A 19,744-nucleotide genomic window follows, 5' to 3' on the forward strand; every position below is an offset into this window, starting at 1 on the left:
CATTTACAATGAGAAACGCCATAGACAATCTAAGCATTGTGTTGCCCGGCCAACTCAATGCGACTTGCCTGTACACTCTAAAAACCCAGAACAACGTTTGCTTGGAAATCTGCGACATAGCGAGCGGGGAAACACTGTACATCCACCAAAGCCACCACCATGTGCACTACCTTAACATCCCCATTTTGGCCTATCTCTCTGTCCCGCTTGCGTTCGTCAGACTGGCGCTTGAGGCCGCGCACCGAGGTGTGTCTGATGACTGCGGTCTCCCTGGGCAGGGGGGGCACGGCGGGGGGGTGCTCGTCAAGGCTGTAGACTTGAGGTAGCGGCGGTCTGGGAGGCACGTCTTCCTCAGCCTGCACACACACCAAATTATTACTGGGAGCCATATTTCCTCCATAGCCAAACGCCGCCATTCGTGCTTCTCCATTCCCAAATTCACCTTGGAAGCGATTGGCTAAAAAAAAAAACCGCTTTGTGGTGCTCGGGCTCTTTCTCTAATGCGCTTAGATGCCACAAGATCAACGCATCAAAGCCATGGCTAATAAAAACAAGTCGTCACAGGAAGAGGTGGATAGTCATGCGCTACATTTACTCAAGTAACATTTTGGATACATTGGACTTGTGAGAGGAGAGTTACTTCAGTATTTATGTAAACAAGAATCGATATTTTTACTCCGTTGCATTGATCGACATGTCACTCGCTACTTTTATTGATCCATTATTGCGTGTGCAATCTATTTTTAGACTTCACCTTCGACTTCCACCCAGGGCGCCGTTGCGCCAATCCAAGGCTTCACGGGTCAATCAAAGCGACTCATTTCGCACGTGATGATTATGATGATGTTGTCTTGCTCCTGCCCAAACGTGGATATTTCCATATTTTCTACATTTTCATGCGACAGTCATAATCATCATCGTTAATAAATCATGGCTTCAATATTTGTCATTTTAATGTTTTGACTACATCAACCTTGTAATGGTGGACACAGTTGCACCCTGAATCAAAATATATCACGTTTATATTTCCTATATCCGCAATTGCTGCTGAAACCATGCAAATGTCCCCATTGTGGGACTAATAAAGGTTCTCTTATCTTATATTACAAACATTTATTAATAATAATAATATGCTTTTAACCCGCCTGTGTTCTGAAGCGACGTACAAATTCATTTCCGGTTCAATGTGGACGCGGCCGTAATGTCAGATGCTGGAAATTCACCCCCCTCTGGTCATTGGTGTCAAGGAAGTATTTTTTGAGACATGCCTGCTAGTTGGGTCTCGTAGCATTACTAGTGCAGCACAGTAGGTTAGCAGAAAGGTTCGATTGCATACTAGTAAAGTGTAGGAGTGATTTTCCTTTTGTTCCCACTGGATGGTAAATGTAATACATGTACTGTATTTAGTTACAAGATTGATCGATTGATCGATTTCTATGAGTTTATGGGCAGTCATGGGTTTCATTAATGAATGATTCCATTGTGGGGGGTAGATGGTATCAAGTTGGACAAGAAAGTGGGGGTCGGGGCATCCGGTTTGGCGAACGTGAGTGCGAACGCACCGTGACCCTAACCAGGATAAGCCGTGTTGAAAATGGATGGATGATAGCTCATAAATTAAGAACGGTGAATCTGAAATGTGACAAGACGGCGGAGTCATTATTGGACTTCACGGACATGCGTCGGCCCTTTTGATTCAGAGAAATGCCCCGTTAACCCGCTTTGTAACCGACAACGCGGGCCGAAAGTCCCACCAGTAGTGCAAAAACATCAAGTGGCTTTCTCTCCCGTCCATTTGCGCGTGACTCACCCAAGTATGCCCGGTAGTGCTGGCTGTGGAGTGGAGTGAGGGCTGTTGAGTGTGACTGGAGGATAGCGTGAGGGTTGTGGCATTGTGGCTGCTGGGGCTGAGGTGGGTGCTGTGCCGCTGCTGGGACCATCTCATCAACATAGCAGACGGGCTCCCAGACGTCGAGGGCACAGATGACGCAGACACGGAAGGCACAAATTTCCTCTCTGGGGAGGATCGGATGTGGAATGAGTACACACATCCGAGCGTATCCTTTTCCACGGGGCACATTCAAGGCATTTACAGTGATGACAACATTAGAGGCTTTCTGGGGACACAGCGTATACATTACTCACAAACAGTTCGGGATATTGGGCTTCCCGAAAGAAGAATATCCCTAAATTGGTGAGATTCGTGTGTCAGCACTTCTCACCCGGGTTGGTCACAGAGGAGATAGTGACTTTGTAGTTGTCTTTACTGCTGCTGAGGCCTGCGATCACGTCTTCAACCCTCCAAAGCTCTTTCCTCATCTGGACTTTCTCTTGCTGCTCATACACAAACAAACAAACAAACAAACAAACACATTTACATCTGCCTTGCTGCCAAATGCCATGAATGATTTATGTGAGTCAAAAGTCTTTTTTCAAACATCTTCGATTCACGAGTGATGCAAGTGATGACTGACTAAGCAATTTAAACAGGTGGAAAATCGGCATGGCTTACCAGCTCCTTGTGTACCAAAGCATTACAGCCATCCATTTTCAACAAACCATCTAACTCTACTATTTCCACTTGTTATTGCCTAAAAAAAAAAAAAAATCCAGACTTTCAATCTTGACAAAATAATGCCGCACAGCTCCCATAGAGTGAGGGAACTTCCAGCACTTCTCAGACAGTTGAGTGTTCAAGACAGCTCATAGATTGGTTCTCTCGAGCGATTCAACACGTGAAATTGAAAATGATCAAAATGATCGATTCTTGAAAAAATATGAACTTGACCGTATTTGGACATACAAGGTTTCCGCCCGACAGCGACAATATTCTCCCTAATTTGGAAAGCCACCAAAATGAAGGGCTACGCAAATAAACTTGAGTCCGTACCTGAGAAAGGTCAGTGCGGGTCATATGCCCTTGCAGGGCAGCTTTGAGCCAGTCGACGTCTTTCTCCAGCCTGATGTACTCTTTCCACGCATTCTCCATCTCCTGCGCAACACGACACGACACAAAACAACACGGGTCCTTTTTAGAGTGGCATTAAGTCGAAACTTCTTCTTTTTTTTTTAACACCAGGGCATTTTCTCACATTGAACTTAAGTTATGAGAGAACAATACAAATGTAAATTTCAACATGCAGTGCGCAAGGGCTATCAAGGACAACGCGGTGCTGATCCAAACCAGGCCTCGGCCGGGGTTCATTCATTCGTGTTGAAAAATTGCATTTGAATTAAATTGGACTTGTGCGACCTACTGTGGACACTTTGGATATTTCCGCCCTGATGTGCACCACATCCTCTTGCAGTAGTTTTTGCTGGTAGGCGATTTTCTCCACGTGGGCTGGCTGATCTCTGTACTGCTCCATCTGCTGGTGGGACACATCCAACACCGACTCCAGCTTGTCCTGGATGGACAATGGACACGTTCAATTACAGAAGCACTTTACTTCTTCCCCTCCTGGAAGCCGTCACCTTATCGTGGTGGAGGGGTTTGTGTGCCCCAATGATCCTAGGCGCTAAATTGTCCGGGGTTTCACGCCCCCGGCACGGTCACCCATGACAAACAGGTCCTCGGTGAGGGACCAGACAAAGCACGGCTCCAAAAACCCTTATGAAGACAAACAATTCAGGAAGACGTTTTCCTTTGCCCGGACGCGGGTCACCGGGGCCCCCCACTGGAGGCGGGGCTCAAAGGCGCGCGCCCGGTGGCCGGACCTGCACTCATGGGCCCCGAATGGGTAACGTGGGTCCCCCTTCCTATGGTCTCACCCCCAGTGGGAGGGGACATAGGGGTCGGGCGCAGTACGAGCTGGGCGCCGGCCGAAGGCGGGGACCTTGGCGATCCGATCGCCGGCTACAGAAGCTGGCTCTCGGGACATGGAACGTCACCTCTCTGGCAGGGAAGGAGCTGGTGTGCGAGGTCAAGAAGTTCCGACTAGATATAGTCGGACTCGCCTCCACGCACAGCTTGGGCTCTGGTATCAGTCCTCTCGAGAGGGGTTGGACTCTATTCCACTCTGGAGTTGCCCAGGGTGAGAGGCGTCGAGCAGGTGCGGGTTTACTTATTCCTACCCGGCTCGGCGCCTGTACGTTGGGGTTCACCATCCGGCGTCTCAGGAGGGGGATGCAGTGCACCATCGACACTGCGTATAGTGGGGATGGGGCGCTGATGACCACGACTCGGTACGTTGTGAATCGGTGGGGCGAATACTTTGAAGACAGCCTCAATTCCACCGACACGCCTTCCTGTGAGGAAGCAGAGTCTGGGTTCTCTGAGGCGGGCTCTCCTATCTCTGGGGTTGAGGTCACCAAGTTCCGGAGTACCTAAAGGCTCTGGATGTTGTGGGGCTGGTTGACATCGCGTGGACCTCGGGGACAGTGCCTCTGGATTGGCAGACTGGGGTGGCGGTCCCCCTTTTTAAGAAGGGGGACCGGAGGGTGTGTTCCAACTACAGGGGGATCACACTCCTCAGCCTCCCTGGTAAGGTCTATTCAGGGGTGCTGGAGAGGAGGGTCCGTCGGGAAGTCGAATCTCAGATTCAGGAGGAGCTGTGTGGTTTTCGTCCTGGCCGTGGAACAGTGGACCAGCTCTAGACTCTCGGCAGGGCCCTCGAGGGTGCGTGGGAGTTCGCCCAACCAGTCTACATGTGTTTTGTGGACTTGGAGAAGGCGTTCGACCGTGTCCCTCGGGAGGTCCTGTGGGGGGTGCTTTGGGAGCACGGGGTACCGAACCCCCTGATACGGGCTGTTCGGTCCCTGTACGACCGGAGTCAGAGTTTGGTCCGCATATCCGGCAGTAAGTCGGACTCGTTCCCGGTGAGGGTTGGACTCCGCCAAGGCTGCCCTTTGTCACTGATTCTGTTCATAACTTTTATGGACAGAATTTCTAGGTGCAACCGAGGCGTACAGGGGGTCCGGTTTGGTGGCCTCAGCATTGCGTCTCTGCTTTTTGCAGATGATGTGGCTCTGTTGGTTTCATCAAGCCATGATCTCCAAGGAGTTCAAGTATCTTGGGGTCTTGTTCACGAGTGAGGGAAGAATGGAACGGGAGATCGACAGGCGGATCGGTGCGGCGTCTGCAGTGATGCGGACTTTGCATCGATCCGTTGTTGTAAAGAAGGAGCTAAGCCAAAAGGCGAAGCTCTCGATTCACCGGTCGATCTACGTTCCTACCCTCACCTACGGTCACGAGCTGTGGGTCGAAATGAGTTTCCTCCGCAGGGTCTCCGGGCTCTCCCTTAGAGAACGGGTGAGAAGCTCGGTCATCCGGGAGGATCTCGGAGTAGAGCCGCTGCTCCTCCACATCGAGAGGAGCCAGATGAGGTGGCTGGGGCATCTGATTCGTATGCCTCCCTGACGCCTCCCCGGTCAGGTGTTCCGGGCACGTCCCACCGGGAGGAGACCCCGGGGACGACCCAGGACACGGCGGAGAGACTACGTCCTTCGGCTGGCCCGGGAACGCCTCGGGACCCCCCCGGAAGGGCTGGATGAAGTGGCTGGGGAGAGGGAAGTCTGGGCGTCCCTGCTAAAGCTACTGCCCCCGCGACCCGACCTCGGATAAGCGCTAGAAAATGGATGGATGGATGGATGGATGGATGGATGGACATGACTTCTTTTTTTGTAAAGAACAAAACCTTATCTTCCTTCAGTGTGCGTATCCTGGCTTCCAGCTCCTGCAGAATCTTGTCCTGTTCACACAGTTGGCTTAACTTTACCTGGAGAGTAAATAATTATAACAATAATAATTAGAATGAATAAAAAGTGGGGAAAAACATACGTTGATATCATTGTTCCTCATATCATGTTTGTCTTGCGCAAGATAAAAATGTACTGATCCTCTCTGTGTCAATATGTCGATAAGTTTGCTCTCTTCTCAATCTCAAGAGGATGTTAGCTCTGCAGTGAGTTCAAAAAAAAGAATACAAATAAAAACTCTCCAGATGTAGTAACAGCCATTATGAGCAATTGTAATCAAAAAGCCACATTTCCAATTCACTTTAGGTCCAAAGTGTGTTTCTTGGGAGTGACAGATGTGTTTTCCCAGAAATGGGTTATGTGTTTATGAAAACAACATAACGCTGCCAAGTTCCCAGTCGTTCTCACACTGTGTATTTTTCTCACATCTACTTATCATTCTGTTCAATTAATTATTAAGCTGTTTTTATTTTGCCGAGGCCGTATATTGTTGTTTTTAATTGCATGAAATATTCATTGTTCAGACAAATTTCTTATAAATTGTTAAAGTGGAACAATGCTAATGATGAAAAGCCAGGACATCCATCCTATTTACCTCCATTCGCCGCAAAACAAAAGAGCGTGTGAAGCGGCGGTGGGAAAAAAAAAATCTAAATCAAAATCAAACTGAAAAATTAAACATCTCGACATCTAAAAGTCCCATTACATGTATTTTTCCCTTTAAATTGCGGCGAGCAAAATAAAAGCTGCGGTGGATCCTCTCAGGCCCTCACTGTGCAGTCTGCCTGCGAGTCCCCGCTGTGTTGCAGTGTACTTACGCTCCCTTGCCGCCACTCCCTCTGTTTAACATAACTCAACACACACACACAAGGCACACTCAAAGTCGCACTTCTGTCAGTGACTCAGAAGAAGCGCCAAAGCGCGTAAACATCGTGATCCACTTACGTCGGCATCGCTCTCCGCTATTTTCACGGGCCTGTGCGTTTCCTTTCTGAGGCTTTCCCGTCCGGTAACCTGAGATGGCCCGTAGCCGCAAACAAAACGCAATATTTAACACCGTTATGACCACACAGTTCGATGCTGTCCTGCCTTAACGCTCCCGGTTAACACGTCAATATTTCACAGACTCTTAACAAACAACAAACAGTGTGGCTGCAAGGCAAGCCGAGTCAGATGGATTTAGAGAAAGATCAAATCATGGAAGGGGGGGAGGGAGTGGAATCACAGAAGCTGGAAAAACAAAAAGGTTAGTGCAGAAAGTCCAGGCGTAAACATTTAAGCAACTATGAAATACTACCTAACAGGATTGTGCTGTATTGCATATATACTACTGTACACAGTTGCAGTCCTGCGTCAACTACTGTTTCTTTCCAGTATGATAACTTTCACTTGGAATGACAATTTATATCCAATATGAAAATGTCCAAATCAAAGCAAAACAATCGTCCGAATGACGTCTCTTATCTAATCCTAAATCGGGCCACTCGTATCTCAAGGCGCGACTGTAGCAGGAGTTGAAGCTGCACTCCGCATCACGCCTTACCTGCATAATGTTAACGTAGTTGTTTCCCAGTAATAGTAGTAGCAGTAGTAGGTTCTTGTTTGAACCGTGACGTAAGGTTCATATTGTGTTTAGTGACCACCTTGTTTATTTTCACTGTGAGACAAAAAAGCAATTGTAAATCTAATGAATCACCACACAATCCCTTTGTGAATAGAATTCGTTCTGCGGCAACGCTAAGATTCCCGTTATGTCTTAACATGTACACAAAAGCCGAGACCTGCTACTCTACGTAAACAAAAACAACAAGTCCCCATACACACGCCAATGTTTAACATGTCATGCTTTTATGCAATCGGAAACCATATCCGATAGAAAATGCCACGAATACACGTCGCTCATGCCTGAAACCGCCACTGACTGTAAACTGCACATTTTCACCAGGATTTAGCAGGATTTTTGTCAAATGAAATTCATTCAAAATCGTAAATGTCCAAATAAAGAAATGAATGAGTGCCTGGATGTCCTACTAAATTCTCAAGCAATTACAGTACATTGGAAGTTCTATCTTTTTGAATTCTGTTCACCACCACAAATGCGCATCATTATGCCACAATCCCATCACCAGTTCCTTCAAAAGCCGAGCGTACGCGCAATCTAACGTTCAAAAGCTTCGAGACATGCAGGAAAGCCGAAGTAGCCTTTCGCCTTCGTGAATCACGTCCTCCCCATCGTGTCAATTCTCGTAGCGGGGCACGGTTGGCTCAAAGTATCCAGGTGCGTCATCCTAATTTCCAGCAGATGCGTCACATTACATTCCTTTGTACAAACACCTTTCTCGAAACTGCTCCGATATCGTGACCGATTCTCACAAAACCAAACAAATGTCTGCGGCACGCAGCAACAACCGATTCCATTTTTACAAGACACACTCAAAGGAAAATTTAAGAGAAAAGGAGGAAACTAAAGTTGCAATGCTCCGAGAATAAAATAACGAGAAGCAAGTGGTCAAAGTAGTATTTGTCACGAAAAAGTCCTGAATACAGTTGCAATATTACGAGAATAAAGTCAGATTTTCAGCAACGTCAACGTTGCAAGGACAAAGTCCTTTTTTTTTTTTTTTTTTAGAAGAATGACAATAAATGACATTTTCAAGAAGAATGTTGTAAAAAAAAAAAAATAACACAGTCGATGATTTCATTGTTTGTCAAACGTATACAAAAATGTGACTATTGCTAATATTTGTAGTGCAGTATTGTATTTCTTTCTTTTCGGTGTGGCTATAAAACTCCTTCTGAAGCAGAACACGGCGACGCTAAATGTCTTCGGCCTTGCTGGAGGTCAACAGCGAACGATCGCGTGGCAGTGACGACATTGTTAGCCTAAAGTGAACATAAAGAAGCCAAATAAGTCCCTGTTCGGTATTTTCATCACCTACGAACACACAAATATTAACGCACGTATTACACGCATGCTTGATAAGAGAGGTTAAAAAGCAGATGTTGAAGAAGAGAGGGCTGGGAGGGTGCAACACAAATAGGGCGAGAAAAAGGGACAGCGTGAGATTGAATTTACTGGGGCCCACCTTCAGATCTAGATACTCCAGGTCCTTCTTCAGTTGGATGTAAGTATCATCAGCCTTGAAATGAGTAGTGAAGAGACACGTCACTTGAAATGAAACTGCAAAGGATTGTGGGCGAGATACAGCAAAGTACAGCTTGGGACCTTTTCCGTTTGTAATAGGTGACGGGGTACTTCCGGGCGGCAGAAAAGAGCTACAAAACTGTGAGAACATCCACAAACTCAAAAGAGTCGATTGGAATAATTCAGCAAAACATAAACGGCTAAAGTCAGCGCAATCCTTTTGACCGTCACAAGGCCTAAGCTGTGCCATGAATCCGAGGAACAAAAATGTCAATTAACGAGCCGGTCACTTTTTGAATCAACTTGCCTGTTGAAATGTACATTTTGGTCAGCGTTCCGTCTCCTTTCCGAGGTAAGTGACCTCACGTAGCATCTGCTTTTGGACTGACACTTCACATATTCAAACTACAGTGGTGAGGACGAAGGCTTGAACCATAAGTCAAGCCATTGACCCCATTTTATCAATGGCTCTGCCTTGGTCCATTTTTTTTTTTTTTTACTACCATCCGGAAGTGCGTGTGATGTCACGGTGAAAAGGTCCCTTATAGTTGTCCCTTTTGATGCGGTGGCAAGCCAAAAGCGAAATCAAGTATGAGCAGCACAGCGTGTGCGGTTGGCCACGTTAAGACAGAAGGTGGACTTGTCTTAAGTGAGCATCACTGCAGCTTCGCTTTCTGACAGGGGCAGAATGACGGCTGCTTCAAAATGAGAAACCCAGGCATGAAGGCACTTTGTGTGTTCACGAGTAGAAATGCAAGTCCACAGGCAACATGCTTCAAGTCAACCGGTGTGCGGAACAATCTGCACACTGTGTCGTGCAGTGAGGTCCGAGACTGTCTATGGATGACGAGGGAGGGAATGTTCAGGATCGGCTGGGTCGGGGAGGAAGGCGGGTGGGTGGCGGATAAAGGCGCGCCACCAGGGGGGTGGGGGGCTGCGATGTCGAGGGGGGGTTTTAGGAAGTGCGAGACCCCTGACCTGCATGCTGGGGCCGAGCAGGCCGTTGTGCTGTTGATGCCGCAGATGAGCGGCGGCGGCGGCGGCGGCGGCGGGGCTTTGCACACCAGCCATCTTGGCCTGGTGCCTCCGCAGCTGAATGAGGAGCAGAGTCAGCTCCTCGGGCTGGCGCCACACCGGGTTGAGAACACAGAGGGAGCCAGCGGTTACTGGTGACGAAACACTCTTGCAAACCCTATTTGAACACTGGTAACATTGAAAGGGCCCAAAGGAAAAGACAAGGGAACTTTGATTGACGGACGTAAACTACGCCAAAGCTGATCGATGGACATTGATCGCTGTTGGGGATGGTCCGATTCCAAGAGGCACCCTGAACCGATGACCCGTGTGGATTAAAGCGCCTCTCTTTCGAATGCAGCCGAACCTGTTGAAAAAAATCTATTCCGGGAAATCGGATTTCAATTGATTGCAAAGAGAAGTGCGAGCCCTGACGCATCGTGAACATCGTGGATGGAAAATAGCTGATCTTGACAATGAAGTCATTCCTATGCCGTTATTCCAAATGAATATCATTCGAATTAATTAAGTAATTACAATTACCTAAATGAACACATTATTTCTAGATAAATGAAAACTAAAATGAAAAATATTACAATTATGAATCGAATAATAGCAACAAATATATAAATATTTTAACTGAGCAGTTGTTGGGGGGAAAAAAAACTGAATGCAACAAATAAAATACTTGATTTCGATAAAACAATTCATTTAATTTATAATATTACTTAGATTCCACGTAATTTTTATTTATTAACCAAGTATTGAATAACATGGGGGTGGGGAAACATGTTAAATGTATCATGAGCCTACAGCATAATTGCATAAAAGTCATTTATAACATACGTTCAGAATCTCAATATGTAGCGCAAAGGTTAAATCGAGGTAGGTCTTGTTTGTCAAATGTGTTCTATTTTTTTTTCCTGTCTCCAAAAACGTTCCAAAACGACTTGGCCAATTACGCTGTTAGGCTTACGATACGTAAAACTGTTCAAAACGATGAACACATCATTGAATCAGGAAGTACCGTAATAAAATGAATCAATACATTTTAATTCAGATTTTAGGGGGGGAAAGGGTGAATTAATGCAACAAATATTACTGAATACTTGATATGCTTAGCGGAGGTTCACCAATTAAAGAAATGCGTGTTATGTGAATATATAATAGCCGATTTTAAGATAAAATACAAGTCCGATTCCAATGAAGTTGGGACGTTGCGTTCAACAAATGAAATACAATGATTTGCAAATCATGTTCAACCTATATTGAATTGAATACACATCAAAGACAAGCTATTTCATGTTCAACCTGATAAACTTGATTGTTTTTAGCAAATAATCATTGACTTGGAATTTGATGGCTGCAACGTTCCAAAACAGCTGGGACGGGCTCATGTTTACTACTGTGTTACATCGCCTTTTCTTTCAACAACGTTTGGGAACGGAGGACACTAATTGTTGAAGCTTTGCAGGTGGAATTCTGTCCCATTCTTGCTCGATGTTCAGCTTCAGCCGTTCAACAGTCCGGGGTCTCCGTTGTCGTATTTTACGCTTCATAATGCGCCACACGTCCATAACAGTCCGGATGGTTCTTTTCCTCTTTGGCCCAGAGAAGCCGGCGGCGTTTCTGGCTGTTGTTGATAAATGGCTTTTGCTTTGCATAGTAGCGTTTCAAGTTGCACTTCCGGATGTAGCGCCGAACTGTATTTACTGACATTGGTTTTCTGAAGTGTTCCTGAGCCCATGCGGTGATATCCTTTACACATTGATGTCGGTTTTCGATGCAGTGCCGCCCGAGGGATCGAAGGTCACGGGCAGTCAATGTTGGTTTTCGGCCTCGCCGCTAACATGCAGTGATTTCTCCAGATTGTCTGAACCTTTTGATGACATTATGGACCGTAGATGATGAAATCCCGAAATTCCTTGCAATTGTACGTTGAGGAACACTGTCCTTAAACTGTTGGACTATTTTCTCACGCACTCGTTCACAAAGAGGTGAACCTCGCCCCATCTTTGCTTGGGAATGACTGAGCAATTCAGGGAAGCAATCATGGCCCCCACCTGTTCCCAATGAGCCTGTTCACCTGTGGGATGTTCCAAACACGTGTTTGATGAGCATTCCTCAACTTTCTCACTTTGTCTTTTTTGCCACCTGTCCCAGCTTTCTTGGAACGTGTTGCAGCCATACAATTCCAAGTTAAGGATTATTTGCTAAAAACAATCAAGTTTATCAGTTTGAACATGAAATATCTTGTCTTTGTAGTGTATTCAATTCAATATAGTTTGAACATGATTTGCAAATCATCGTATTCTGTTTGTATTTATGTTGAACACAACGTCCCAACTTCATTGGAATTGGTTGTCTTTCATGACAAGGTGTCCAATCAAAAATAAAGTGAAATAGGAGAGGTTTGTACCGTTTTGCCATGCAGGCTGGGCGCACTGACGGTGTGTGTGATGTAGCCCATGGCCGGCATGGACCGTCTTGAGATCTCGGAGGTCTGCGAAGGCAGCAAACGCATCCGTGTATGAACCATCGCGCACAAATAGTGAGAAATCAAACAGAATGTCTAATTCACCGACAGGCTTAAAGTTCAAAACATTGCTTGCAAACAAATATGACAACACAGCACTTTTTTTTTCTTTCTTTTTTTCCTTCCTATTGGAAACAAGGTGTGCCCCTGACTTTTCTGACGCTACAGGGCTTGGAAAGATTTGACATTTTTGCTTAACACACAGAATTAGTGAAAAGCAGGCGGGCCCACTATATAGCCAGCCTTAAAAGGACACAAACAACAAGAGATTTAATTAACTCCACATAAATTACAGCAAACCTGCTTTCTTAAAATAACATTTGTTTGCTACCAGCAAGAGAAGCACTGTGAGCCGTTCCCTCGGAGATTCCCCAGCAACTATTTTTTGCTGTATAATAGGTTTTTTATTTAAATGCGAGATGAGAAGAAAGAGAGCGCTGCTGATGTTTGAGATAGAGTGGAGATGTTTCTAGGGTGCTGGCGAGCCCTGGGCACATTATAAAACATCTCTCTTCATGCTATCCCGCTGGGACCGTACGCATCGCTATTACCAGATCCTCCTCAACCTCAAAGATGCTGGGTGCACCAAAACTTTGAGTTCAACAGAAGCGTGTAGTTCTCACAAACATTTGCTCCCTCGCACGGTCACCGCGGTCGCCTTTGTTTGGAAAATATACTGCAGCTCATCCACATTATAGCTGCATGAATATAATGATTGTCTTAAACACTAAGGGGGCAGAGCGCGTGTGTGTTAAGGGGTCAAATATGAAGCCTGTGTGTGTTGGGAAATGTGCTTGGAGATGTTTTAGCAGGGTGTGGATGACGGGACCGCCTCGTTTGGTCTCGTCGTGACTGCAGCAATGTGTGGCTGTGGCTCGGGCGTAAACCACCGACGGAGGGGATTGGCTAAAACCTCGCCATTTGTCTGGATTTTCAGAACAGCTTTGATATCCTCCATACCGAAAAAACGGTGGACCTCCACCATTCGGCCGGGGTCAGGGACCAGGCCGGACCTCAATCCTAACCCATTTTAATTGGAATGACATTTTCTTTTTTTTTTTTTTATTAAAAACTTGACTTTTCTTATTAACTGGAAAAAAAAATAATAATAAAAATCACGCCCAGGTGAATCCGCGGGTGCCGAACCGCGAGTATGCAGGGGTCCACTGTCCTTCGATAGCCTCGATATCCAGCTTAAGTTCCTTGTACTAGCACACTCTTCATCCTCAACAGTGCGACGACAACTTTGGCATACTAGTGGAACAACTACTACTCCCGTCAACTACTAGATGAGATTTCTTCACGCACTAGAGTTCAGGTGTCGAACGCAAGGCCTGGGGAACAGATCTGGCCCGATTTCCTGTTCAAATCTGTACCAAAATAGCAATTTTAGGAGCATTCCTTTCATTACCAAACCCCTTTTTAAAATAAAATGAACAAGTTAAGCTATTTTCGTTGACTTCTGATTTGACAAGTAGCTATTGATCATTTTGTTGTGTATATGTAGTATGATGATTAGACATTTATATGATTTGACAATCAAAAAGGCCCCTTTCAGGAAAACCATGCCTACAATGTGGCCTGCGACAAAAATGACCCTTCGACCCCCTTGCAAGGATATCGAATAAATGCTCAAACGGCTTTAGAAGTCTTCATAAAACTTGATCGCGTTTGAATAGAAAATCCTCCCAATCTCAAAAGTAAACGTGTCAAACCTGTGAGAGGCGCGTGAAGATGTGGCCCGGGGAGGTCGCCCCACTGTTATCCGCACTCGACAAATCATCCAGCGGCCTGACTGTCCGTCTGCCCGAAGGCGTGTGCGGCCTGCGGGGGGACAGCGGCTTGAACGAGGGGGAGACGGACGGCGGGACCTCACAGGGGGACGGCGGCACAGAGATGGAGCGCGGCATCTCCACGGTGACCGTGAAAGACGAGGAGTCGGTGAAGTCGGGGCCGGAGTAGGCGGGCGCGGTGGGGCTGCCGTGTCGGAACTGCTGCCTCTGCTGCCACTCGTACAGCTGCCACACCATCCCCTCCTTGGTGGCCACGCGCTCGTCCGTGGACATGCGGAAGTGGCTCAGTCGGTCGTGGGCGTACTTGTAGTCGCCGGGCAGGTCGAACGACGGAGACGCGCCGCCGGACTTTGGCAGCGACTGACAGGACGCGTCCGCTGTGCCGGATTTGGGCTGTGAGGGCGGAGTTCGCCGAGGGAGCTTGTACTCGGCAGAGCTGGGAGCGCTGAAACAGAAAATCAAAAATAGAACTATTAGTTTAATGCCAAGTCTAGGGAAATCAGTGTCAGCATTTATTCAATATCCTTGATGTCCAGCTTCAGGTCCGTGTAATAGGACGCAATTCACCTCGCATTTCTGCTCTGTCGAAGGACAACTGTGGCATACTAGTAGTCGAGATCTGTGTGCTAGTAGTACTACAAGTGAAATGCTAATGTTAACGAGTACAATTTCATCATGTCTCTAGTAGTGCGCATGTCAACTAGTGCGGTTTTGCTTCACTAGCAACACGTAGTTGTCCGACTCCGTAGCTAGTAGTATACAGAAAGGTCATACAGTAGTGGAAGGTAGAAGTGGTAAAATTGTTACGAGAGCACCGCAGTGGTTCCACTACTGCGGGGTGTCAAACTCCTCTTTGTCACGGGCCACATCGTAGTTATGACTTCCCCCGGAGGGCCGCTACGACTGTCAAGCCATATAAACGAAAGATTACCTCCTATAATTACATACAGTATACACAACGCGTTGGTGAATAACCAGTTTTGAAATCAAAAGCCGACAAGAACATCTTTTGCAACTATTGCATATCGTTTCGAAGAGGGATTGGTAACCAAAAAAGGCTTGCAAATATCTCAATGTTATTACACCAGAACACAATTAGCAATTTTGATTTGCTTTCGCGGGCCACATAAAATGATGTGGCGGGCCAGATCTGGCCCCCGGGCCACCAGTTTGACACCTGTGCACTACTGCATTGAATTGTCTTACTGGTGAGAACAAAAAACGTACTAGTACATGGACATTAAGCTGGATATCAAGGACATCAAATTCTCAAGTGGCTTGAGAACATTTAGCGTACTAGTTATTAGTAACGTAGTGGAATATATTATTATTATCATCATTATTAGATTATTTTTATCATTATAGTAGTGCGCTGAATTGTCTGAATTGCGACAACTTTGGCATACGAGTAGGACAACTCCATGTTACAAAGAGCGAACCAGTACATACTACACTAGTGCACTAGTAAAACTCATTTGTCTTACGGTGAAACTTTTTTTTTTTTAATTTGTATTTATTTTTTACCCGCTACTGCATGAAATTTCTGCACACTGCTAGGATAACTTTGCCATGCTAGTAGGACAACTGGCAAAACTACAAATGGGCATTCTGGTGCTACTACGAGGCTCCAGCGCAGTTGTTCACTAGTAAGGTTTAATTGTATACGAGTAGGCCAAAAGTGGAGGAAAAGATTTTGCAAGTGAGACGCAGGCCTTCTACTAGTGCTTCGGATTGTCTTGCTAGTGAAGACAAAGAGCGTGATAGCACGTGGACCTTAAGATGGATAGCAAGGATATGGAATAACTGCTCAAATGGTTTTCCCTCATGTTTTGGGTTCTTTCTGTCCTGTGCACGTCAGGATGGAAAGTTGGCCACTAGAGGGCATTATTTAGCCATGTTTCTGTCATATTGCTTCCAGAGGAAAACTGACTTGGAAGACCGCCACTGACCTCTTTGGCGGGTCGCCCTTCTGAACTTTGACCCAGTGCTCCACCTGAGCCAGCGTATTCTTCCTCTGTGCACGTTTCTCAGTGCCCGTCCCCTTCAGATACAACAGGTTTCCATTGTGGTGTTCCGACAGCACGCTCGCTCGCCGTCCACTCGGATGGCCGTTCCTCGGAGGGGCGCCGTCCAGCGAGTTAGGAGAGAGCCTCTCTCTTGGATCCGACAGCCTGGGCCTCCCTTGGACCTCCAACACGTACTTCCCCTCTTCCCCGGGAGCCAGTCGCGCAGCATCATCCCGAGGGCGCTCTCTGTCCGTCCTGAGCGAGCTTTCTGACGGAGGCGCCTTCTGGTTGACGTGGTTGCTTTGAGGAAGTTCCTGCTGGACGCTTTTCTCTGGCCTCTCTCTCTCTCTGGAAGGAGGTACAGAAAAAGTCCGTTTAAGAATAAAAAGGCATTTAGGATGACAGGAGCCCATATTAATCCATTCTTTTAGCGCACCTGTCCTGAAGCTGAAACCTATCCCACCCAGCTGACTCGGAGTGGTCGACAGTTTACGTTTCCTTGAAATACAACAGTGATTCACAACCACTGTGCTAATGAGATCATCAAATGATTTTAAATATTTGACATCATTGATCTGAAAATGATCTGTTCACTACAACTAATATATCTTTGTTCATCTATCTATAATAAAATATATAATATAATAATATCGTATTTTTTATAATAATAATAAAATATTTGGCTATTTTTGGCTAATGTTAGCATTTAGTGAGCATAATTTGGAACTTCATTTAGCAACATGATTCGGTTAGCAAGCTGGCTGGTGTACTGTTTAACAAATAGGTTTTTGAATTTCCAAAAAGTGAATCGATATTTTCACTCTGAAAGAGTGGACCTGTCGAGCTTGACAAAATCCAGCTACTCACAAAATATGATGAAAATGATTCAATATAGAATAAGTGGAAATATTTATCTGGCTATTAGCCGCTGTTTCAGCCTCCATTCAAGAAAAGCAGAATACGTAATCGAAATGTCACTGAAAATATCAGGATTTCTCAAAGGGGCGGTTACACCATAATGATAGGGCGGACAGCAAAATATTCAGTGCAATTATGAAAATCAAAATGAATCATTTTGATCAAATAACGTCGAGGGCCAAAACACCATGTCAAAAAATATTTGGTATCATTTGAAGACATTTCACACTGTATTTAGCAGAGCAGTGTGTGGAATATCCCAGAATCACGTACATTCAATGCAAATAAAAAAGCTACGAAATGAAAGAAGCACATATAGATCGATAGTAGTAATATGTGCTCCAATGTTTGACCACTTTTAACAAGAGCTCAGAGATTCTGCTACATTTTCATGATGACTGATATGGACTCTTCTGTGACAATTTAGTGATATTTCTAATGATATTCCCTTGGCTCAATAAGGGTTGCGAAACACTTTCTGTTGGATGCATTGCAACTAAGTAACAAGAGCCTCCAGATGGCGTTATTACACAGTCCAAAAACTATGGCCCATGTCAAAAAGAGATACAGTTCCATGGACAGTCAGTATTAGCCATAGTTACAGAGAAAGTTCGCATGAACTTGAGGTGCATAAAGACACGCTGCAGAAGGGCCTCTCTTGACTCGGGCTCATTTCCAGCTGGCAGAGGGCTTCAGTCCTCATCTAGATGCACCTTAGACATTACTGTGGCCCTGAACAGATGGCCACAGCCTGACCTGCTAAAATGAAGTATCAAGAGGAAGGGAAACTATTTATCATATTCGCTGGTAATGCAAATGCAAGAAGCGCTTGTCGAAACGGTGCATTCAGTTCCTTTTTTGAATTTTTTTTTTTTTACGACATCACCTCACTCAGTTCACACAGATTGCTGTGCTTTATGGAGGGGGGGCGGGACGTTGGTTATACAGCTGGAAGGCCAGCAAATGGGAGAGGAGAGGCCTACCCCGTGGGGCGAGACCCACCTCTTAATGCTGTGACTCTGCTGCATCAGCGCCGCCTGGTTCATGGCCCGGATCCAGCCGTTCATGTCCTCCTGTGTGTCCGCGCTGAAGAAATACGTCCGCATCCCGCAGTGTTCCGCCTGCGAGCCAATCACAGAGTTCTTATTGTAGATGTAGGACCGCATTCCTGTGTGGCTCGCCTGTCAGAGGGAGAGAGAGAGAGAGAGAGAGAGAGAGAGACACACACAGAGAATGCAGATCTGAGAACAAAAAAATGGCCAAACGTAAAGTTTAGGAAGACTGAAAGCTGTCAACTTAAGAAGCACATTTTCCGGGGGGGAAAGGAAGCAAAGTGGCGCATCATAAACAAAACCATTGTTTAGTTTATGGCAACAACTAACTATTAATCATTCAATGGAAAAGATACAATTAGTAATGGGAGATCTGCTAATTACTTCCATACAAACACACTTATTATAAATATAATGCTTGGATTTTCTTATTAGAATGACGTGAAAGAAAACTGCAAAACTGTTTCATATCAAAGCAATTCACCATCGTGTTATTAACATTTGCTCCTTTTGACCCTCCCAAACATAACCAGTCAGCTGCAGGACAGTGATTCTCAAAGTGTGGTACGTGGGCCCCCTCTAGTGGTATGACAAAGAATCACTACCCGAGTACAGTTTCAGTTCTTTTGAACTTTTTAGTGCTGTTGTTGTTTTTTTTACTTTTATTTAGGTAAACATTTTTATTCAACTTGTACGTGCAATAAAAAATTTGAATTGAATCGCTACTTCGTAGTTTTTTCTTCTTCTGATATTTAAGGAAAGTGTTAATGTCCAAACTGCGTAATGTTATGGTGGTAGTAGTTTTTAGGAATACATTTTTTTGATGAACACTTGGTCCTACAAGCTACTGTATTTTAATATTGGTCATGATGGAGAGCTAAATATGTTTTTTTTAAAACGATACTTGGGAAATGGAGAACCACTTGTATATGATAATGACGATTTAGCATCATTCAGTCAACGAAACAGGATCACTTGCACCCATGATGATAAAAGTAGATCTGCTGACATTTGTGAGAAAGAGCTCCCATGACACTGCATCCAATGTCCTGCACAGCAATAAGATTGAAAACGTGCCTGACAAAATGTACATGAGAATTTAGTAATACAATCCTGATTTGGCCATTCTGCACTCACCAAAAAAAAAAAAACATCGTATAAAGTTAAATTATCAGTGTACAGGCTGGTAGAATAAATCACATATTGCCCAATACTGTATATTATATAAGTCAAACTTATTGCCTTTGAAAACTCCAATATGTTGCTGAAGTACTGAAAAGCCCTTGGCCATAAAAGTCACTGAGGCAATTTAACAATCCCTTTATAGAAAGATCCCTCAGTTACAACGGGAACCTGTGAGAGATACAGCGCAATCAAATGGCCAGTGACTATTTCCTGAAGCTGATTCAGAAAGTGCAGGATGACAAGGTGTTGATGGAGACAATAACAATGTTTCAATAAAAAAAGAAATGTGTACATGTGAAATGTCTTTTCCACAGGTGGCAAATGTACTCTCAATCTTTACGTACGTAGAAGTCAACTAACAAAGTGAATTCAGACATGATTGCTGAAAACGGGCAAAG

General features: G+C 45.3%; 1 protein-coding gene across 20 annotated transcripts in view; it reads right to left on the reverse strand.

Moving 5' to 3' along the window:
• Positions 1-19,744, reverse strand: part of plekha7b (pleckstrin homology domain containing, family A member 7b) — an 87,755-nt gene that overhangs the window by 17,219 nt on the left and 50,792 nt on the right. For 11 of the 20 annotated variants that reach the window (XM_061751143.1, XM_061751111.1, XM_061751159.1 and 8 more), the window contains 13 exons: positions 18,112-18,290; positions 16,135-16,539; positions 14,108-14,630; positions 12,276-12,359; positions 9,821-9,964; positions 8,784-8,837; positions 6,643-6,711; positions 5,637-5,717; positions 3,258-3,407; positions 2,891-2,992; positions 2,223-2,334; positions 1,811-2,016; positions 171-356 (listed from right to left, as the gene is read on the reverse strand). In XM_061751143.1, the coding sequence (XP_061607127.1) occupies positions 171-356; positions 1,811-2,016; positions 2,223-2,334; positions 2,891-2,992; positions 3,258-3,407; positions 5,637-5,717; positions 6,643-6,711; positions 8,784-8,837; positions 9,821-9,964; positions 12,276-12,359; positions 14,108-14,630; positions 16,135-16,539; positions 18,112-18,290 (2,295 nt within the window). The remainder of the gene's footprint in view (positions 1-170; positions 357-1,810; positions 2,017-2,222; positions 2,335-2,890; positions 2,993-3,257; positions 3,408-5,636; positions 5,718-6,642; positions 6,712-8,783; positions 8,838-9,820; positions 9,965-12,275; positions 12,360-14,107; positions 14,631-16,134; positions 16,540-18,111; positions 18,291-19,744) is intronic. The other 9 variants (XM_061751076.1, XM_061751132.1, XM_061751085.1 and 6 more) reach the window with 9 other exon arrangements.

Source organism: Phyllopteryx taeniolatus, chromosome 2 (assembly GCF_024500385.1).
Source record: "Phyllopteryx taeniolatus isolate TA_2022b chromosome 2, UOR_Ptae_1.2, whole genome shotgun sequence".
Taxonomy (NCBI): Eukaryota; Metazoa; Chordata; class Actinopteri; order Syngnathiformes; family Syngnathidae; genus Phyllopteryx; species Phyllopteryx taeniolatus.